The 6,891-nt window shown below is 46.6% G+C and overlaps 1 protein-coding gene across 3 annotated transcripts in view; it reads right to left on the reverse strand.

Annotated features, from left to right (window-relative positions):
• WDR76 (WD repeat domain 76) overlaps positions 1-6,490 on the reverse strand; it is a 41,060-nt gene extending 34,570 nt beyond the window's left edge. The window contains exons 1-2 of one of the 3 annotated variants that reach the window (XM_032175392.2): positions 6,162-6,490; positions 4,897-5,298 (exon numbers count right to left, since the gene is read on the reverse strand). In XM_032175392.2, the coding sequence (XP_032031283.1) occupies positions 4,897-5,298; positions 6,162-6,221 (462 nt within the window). In that variant the 5' untranslated portion in view covers positions 6,222-6,490. The remainder of the gene's footprint in view (positions 1-4,896; positions 5,299-6,161) is intronic. The other 2 variants (XM_032175389.2, XM_032175394.2) reach the window with 2 other exon arrangements.
• Between the last annotated feature and the right edge of the window lie 401 nt (positions 6,491-6,891).

Genomic DNA, 6,891 nt, shown 5'->3' on the forward strand with positions numbered 1-6,891 from the left:
TAACGTTAAGTGGGAGACCGAAGCAGGAGGAGCACTGGAGCCCAGAAGTTCAAGGTTGTAGTAAGCTATGATGACACCACTGTGTTCTAGCCTGGGCAACAGAGTGAGACCCCATCTCTAAAAAATAATAGTTTGAAAACAAATATTATTTTAAAGTTTCTCAAAACTAAAGACATAAGCTTCCAGATTGAAAAGGCCCAATGACTATGCAGCACAATGAATGAAAAAGGACCCAGGCAAGCAAGCGCAGTGGCTCATGCATGTAATCCCAGCACTTTGGGAGGCCACGAACTTGAGACCAGCCTGGCCAACATGGCGAAACCCCGTCTCTACTAAAAATACAAAAAAACTAGCTGGGCGTGGTAGTGCACACCTGTAATCCCAGCTACTTGGGAGACTGAGGCACGAGAGTTGCTTGAACCTGGGAGGCAGTGGTTGCAGTGAGCCGAGATCACACCACTGCATTCTAGCTGCCAGGGCAAGAGCAAGACTGTCTCAAAAAAAAAAAAAAAAGCAGGCCAGGTGCGATGGCTCATGCCTGTAATGCCAGCACTTTGGGTGGGTGGATCACCTAAGATCAGGAGTTCCAGACCAGCCTAGCCAACATGGTGAAACCTAATCTCTACTAAAAATACAAAAATTAGCCGGGCGTGGTGGCTCGTGCCTGTAGTCCTAGCTACTCAGGAAGCCAAGACAGGAGAATCGCTTGAACCTAGAAGGCAGAGGTTGCAGTGAGGCAAGACTGTGCCACTGCACTCCAGCCTGGGCGACAGGGTGAGACCCCATCTCAAGAAAACAAAACAAACAAAAAAACGAAGACGAACCCGGGCCTCGGCATGTCATCACAATTTTTTTTTAAAGCGATAGCGTCTCACTCTGTCACCCAGGCTGAAGTGCATTGGCTCGATTATAACTTACTGCAGCCTTGAACTCCTGGGCTCCAGCCTTAGCCTCCCAAGTAGCTGAAACTACAGGCCTGCCTTACCACACCTAGCCAGAAAAGATCTTAAAAGCATGCAGAGGGGAAAAAAAAGATCACAAAGAATCCAGAATCAGAATGGCACAAACTTTCAACATTGAAGGAAGCTGGAAGACAATGGAACGATGCGTTAAAAATTCTAAGGAAAGATTAAATTATTTTCAACTTACAATTCTAAATCCAGTTAGGTCATCAATCAAATATAAAGCTAAAGACTTTTTCTGGGCCAGGTGCAGTGGCTCACGCCTATAATCCTAGCACTTTGGGAGACTGAAGCGGGCAGATCACGAGGTCAGGAGTTTGAGACCAGCCTGGCCAATATGGTGAAACCCCATCTCTATTAAAAAAACAAAAAGTTACAGTGAGCTGAGATCGCACCACTACATTTCAGCCTGGGCGACAGTGTGAGACTCTGTCTCAAAAAAAAAAACAAAAAAAAAACTTTCTCTGATATGCGAAGTATTTGCCTCTTACACACTTTTTCTCAGAAAGCTGTACTTCACCAAAATGAAAGAACCAAGAAAGAAAGACATGGCATGCGCGGTGGCTCACGCCTGTAACCCCAGCACTGTGAGAGGCTGAGGCAGGCAGATCACTTGAGGTCAGGAGTTCAAAACCAGCCTGGCCAACATGGAGAAACCCCGTCTCCACTAAAAATACAAAAAATTAGCCAGACATGGTGGCACATGCCTGTAATCCCAGCTACTCGGGACGCTGAGATGGGAGAATTGCTTGAACCTGGGAGGTGAAGGTTGCGGTGAGCTGAGATCGTGCCTCTGCACTCCATCCTGGGTGACAGAGTGAGACCCTGTCTCAAAAAAAAAAAAGTATCTTGGCTGGGCTCAGTGGCTCACACCTGTAATCCCAGCACTTTAGGAGGCCGGGGTGGGCAGCCTGCTTGAGCCCAGGAGTTTTAGAGCAGCCTGGGCAATAAACATGGCACACCCACATCTCTACAAAATAAAAAGTCAAAATTAGCCAGGCAAGGTGGCACATGCCTGTAGTCCCAGCTTTTTGGGAGGTTTTATTATTTACTTTTTTAAAACAAGAGTCTTGCTCTGTCACCCAGGCTGGAGTGCAGTGGCCTGATCTCGGCTCACTACAACCTCCACCACCTAGGTTCAATCGATTCTCCCATCTCAGCCTCCCGAGTATCTCAGATTACAGGCAACTGCCACCACGCCTGGCTAATTTTTATATTTTCTTTTTTTTTTTGGTGGGGGAAAGTGGGGACAGAGTCTCACTCTGTCGCCCAGGCTGGAGTGCAGTGGCGTGATCTTGGCTTACTGCAACCTCCACCTCCTGAGTTCAAGCAATTATCCTGACTCAGCCTCCCGAGTAGCTGGGACTACAGGTGCCCACCACCATGCCTGGCTAATATTTGTTATATTTAGGAGAGACGGGGTTTCACCATGTTGGCCAGGCTGGTCTCCAACTCCTGATCTCAAGTGATCCACCCACCTCGGCCTCCCAAAGTTCCGGGAGTACAGGCATGAACCACCATGCCCAGCCTAATTTTTTGTATTTTTAGTAGAAATGGGGTTTCACCATTTTGGGCAGGCTGGTCTGGAACTCCTGATCTCAGGTGATCTGTCCACCTCTTTTTTTTAATTTTTAATTTTTTTTTCTTTAGGAGCAACTCTATTAACGGACCTATTCCATTACATCAAACTAAAGTCTGCTTTATATTTACCTTGTATTCTTCAGAATTTTTTTTTTTTTTTTTTTTGAGACGGAGTTTCACTCTTGTTGCCCAGGCTGGAGTGCAATGGCACGATCTCGGCTCACCGCAACCTCTGCCTCCCAGGTTCAAGCGATTCTCCTGCCTCAGCCTCCCTAGTAGCTGGGATTACAGGCATGTGCCACCACGCCTGGCTAATTTTGTATTTTTAGTAGAGACGGGGTTTCTCCATGTTGGTCAGGCTGGTCTCAAACTCCCGACCTCAGGTGATCGGCCTGCTTCAGCCTCCCAAAGTGCTGGGATTACAGGCGTGAGCCACCGCGCCCGGCTTCTGCAAAATCTTGCAGTCTAAGAGGCCAAAGGGATAACCTAATCCAGTGGTTCTCAAAGTGCAGTCTTGGACTAACAACATCAGCATCTCTAGGAAACTGTTAAATATGCAAATTGGGCTGGGTGTGGTGGCTCAAGCCTATAATCCTAGCACTTTGGGAGTCTGAGGTGGGAGGATTGGTTGAGCTCAGGAGCTCAAGACCAGCCTGGGCAACACCTCCCACCCCCCACCCCACCAACATCTCTATTTAAAAAAAAAAAAAAAAAGAAAGAAAAAGAAAAAAGATATGCAAATTGTATGCCCCAACTTCTGAATCAGAAACTGTTGGTGGGGCCCTGCAATGGAGTTTTAACAAACTCTCCAGGTAATTCTGATATAGCCTAAAGTTTGAGAACCACAGATTTTATCCAATCTCCTAAGGTGATTTGCTTAAAGGAACAAGGTTTCTTAGAAGTTGCCGTGCTAGGCCAGGCACCGTGACTCACGCCTGTAATTCCAGCACTTTGGGAGGCCGAAGCTTGCGGATCACGAGGTCAGGAGATCGAGACCATCCTGGCGAACACGGCGGAACCTCGTCTCTACTGAAAACATAAAAAATTAGCCAGGCATGGTGGTGGGTGCCCGTAATCCCAGCTACTCAGGAGGCTGAGGCAGGAGAACGGCGTGAACCCAGGAGGAGGAGCTTGCAGTAAGCCGAGATCATGCCACTGCACTCCATCCTGGGGCGACAGAGCAAGACTCCGTCTTAAAAAAAAAAAAAAAAAAAAAAAAAAAAAAAAGAAGTGGCCATGCTAGGCTCTCAACCCCAAGTCCAACTCATTTAATACTCACCCCATGCTGTCCCACTATGAGTGCTGGTTAACTCTGGGATGAGAAAGCATAAACCAAACTTCTATTTCATAACAATAAGCCTTGGATTATAGCATCTCCCTTTCCCTACTATCATTTTCTGTTCCGAGTTCCAGCAACATTGTGTCATGTGCTATGTATGTTTTATCTTGTCCAGTTAAAATTTGTCACTTTGAATGGAGCACAGCCCTCCTGGTAGGCAGTAGAAGCCAAAAGAATTACAGACCAGGCTGGGCGCAGTGGCTCGCCCCTGTAATCCCAGCACTTTGGGAGGCTGAGGCAGGTGGCTCACAAGGTCAGGAGTTAGAGACCAGCCTGACAAACATTGTGAAACCCCGTCTCTACTAAAAACAAAATTAGCCAGGTGTGGTGGAGCACACCTGTAATCCCAGCTACTCAGGAGGCTGAAGCAGGAGAATCTATTGAACCTGGGAGGCCGAGGTTGCAGCGAGCCAAGATAGTGTCACTGCACTCTGGCCCGGGCGACAGAGCGAGACTCCATCTCCAAAAAAAAAAAAAAAAAATTTACACACCAAATTCCTTAAATTGATTGGAATTATATAGAACAAATGTGTTTCTCATGTATCTTATCTACTCTGTGATTTGTCTCCTTTTGCATTTAAAGGAAATATTATTCAACACATCCATATAATCAATTTATGTTTCCCTACCCTGATATCAAAGGTCAGTCAATACTATGTCCCACAAACTGATGACTTCTGATATACTGTACACAAATATGTAAAGGTGAGCAAGGCACCATAAAGTATGACTAAACCCAAAAATATATGCAGTTAGTTTAGAGAAAGAAAAAGGGAAGCAGAGTAAAGATTAAGTCGATCCTTTCATTGACACATCAACAGCAAGAGCAAAAATAACCCAAGGAAGTTATTTGTTAAACCTTAAAAATAATAAAAATTTATTATTACATTTATACTTACATTAGATGATGAAATAATTTGTTTGTACCAGAGAGATCCTTGAAAAACTTCGATTTATCAGAACTTCAAATTTCAAAAAAGAGAAACTAGAACAAGCTACTAATTAAGTTCTTACCGGGCCTGGTGTGTTATCTTCATCACTGTCTCCATCCTGACTACTTTCCACATCGACACTGAGATTCATCACATCTGCCGTCCTCTTGGGTTGTAGCTTGTTACTTTCAGTATGAACAGCTGAGGATGAATTTTGCAGCGTGGATTCTGCCTTGGAAGATGTGTTTTTCATCTTTGGAGGTATAATCCTTCTGCAAGTTTTCTTTATTTTAGTCTTCTTACATGCCACTTCATTGTTAGAATTCTTTTCTAATAGGGATTTGGGGCACATAAGCTGGTCTAGCTGGTAATTACTGAGTGAAAAGGGGGCAAGATAGACCTTAGCTGTTTTTATTAAAACTGTAGTCTGTACTGGTCTCAGAGACACATAAGCGATGTTTTGATTTTCTTTATATTCATTTACCTATTCAGATCAATAAAATAAAACAGAATATTAGAATTCCAAGTCCTGTGCCTTTTCTTACAGGATCCCCAACAGATCTAATAATTCCCATTTCACAATGACAATATAAATCCAAATTGAGGCCAGGTGCAGTGGCTCACGCCTGTAATCCCAGCACTTTGGGAGGCCGAGTCGGGCGGATCACGAGGTCAGGAGATCGAGACCATCCTGGCTAACATGATGAAACCCCGTCTCTACTACAAATACAAAAATTAGCTGGGTATAGTGGCACACGCCTGTAATCCCAGCTACTCAGGAGGCTGAGGCAGGAGAATCGCTTGAACCCGGGAGACGGAGGCTGCAGAGAGCCGAGATCACACCACTGCCCTCCAGCCTGGGCAACAGAGTGAGACTTAGGCTCAAAAAAATAAATAACTCCAAATTGACGCCCTGTAAGAAAACTTACTTTCCCCTCCAAAATCTAGATATGTAATTCACTAACCTTAACCTCAATAGAATTCACTTACTGGGCACATTTGCCCGTAAGAGTTTTCCAGACCAATAATAATAATAACTAGCATTTGTGACTGAGGCAATACCCCAACTGTCAGCTGCGAATTGTCTGGAATTAAAGAGTGTGAAGCCGATCATAACTGTGGCAGAAACAAACGCAGAAGGTTGAAGAAAGGGAATCCCAGATGTGACTCTCCCACTCTTTCTAGGGTTATTGATAAGAACCTTTCGTCAAAGCTGAAGGCCTCAGGGCAGGGATCCCCTGCCTACCCCCGGTGCCAGGTGCCCTCGACCTCCCGGGCCTGTGTCCAGCATAACCCTCACAAAAACCGAGGCAGCAGCACACCTATAAGCACCAGTCCGTTTCTCACCTTCATCTGGGGTCGCTGTCTGGAGTCCGCCTTCTCAGCCGCCGCGCCCGACCTGGACATCTTTCGGCTTCTTAGCTGCCGGCGCCTTCCCGCCAAGATTGCGGCGGGAGGCCGGGAGGGGCGGGGCCAGGGCGGGGAGGAGCCTACTCAGATCCCCAGCGGCCGTAGAGCCAGAGCGGGAAGTTGGGGTTTTACGCGCGCTTCTTAAGAAGGCCGCCTTGGCCGGACGCGGTAGCTCCCGCCTGTAATCCCAAACACTTTGGGAGGCTGAGGCGGGCGGATCACCTGAGGTCAGGACTTTGAGACCAGCCTGGCCAACATGACGAAACCCCGTCCCTACTAAAATTACAAAAATTAGCCGGGGGTGGTGGCGCGTGCCTGTAATCCCAGTTACTCAGGAGGCTGAGGCAGAATTGTTTGAACCCAGGGGGCAGAGGTTGCAGTGAGCCAAGATCGCGCCACTGCACTCCAGCCAGGGCAACAAGAGTGAGACTCCGTCTCAAAAAAAAAAATAGCCAGGCTGGTCTCAAAGTCCAAAGGCTGTCTTAAAGCCCTAGACTCAAATTCTTTAGGGATCTCCTGGGGCTTAACTGACAATTTTACCTTGGACTGGTGATTTTGATTCTGGTGGTACTGGGATATCGCTTTGAAAAACATTGATAGGCCGGGAGCGGTGGCTAACGCCTGTAATCCCAACACTTTGAGAGACCGAGAGGAATGGATCACTTGG

Source organism: Hylobates moloch, unplaced genomic scaffold, assembly GCF_009828535.3.
Source record: "Hylobates moloch isolate HMO894 unplaced genomic scaffold, HMol_V3 SCAFFOLD_14, whole genome shotgun sequence".
NCBI classification, from domain to species: domain Eukaryota; kingdom Metazoa; phylum Chordata; class Mammalia; order Primates; family Hylobatidae; genus Hylobates; species Hylobates moloch.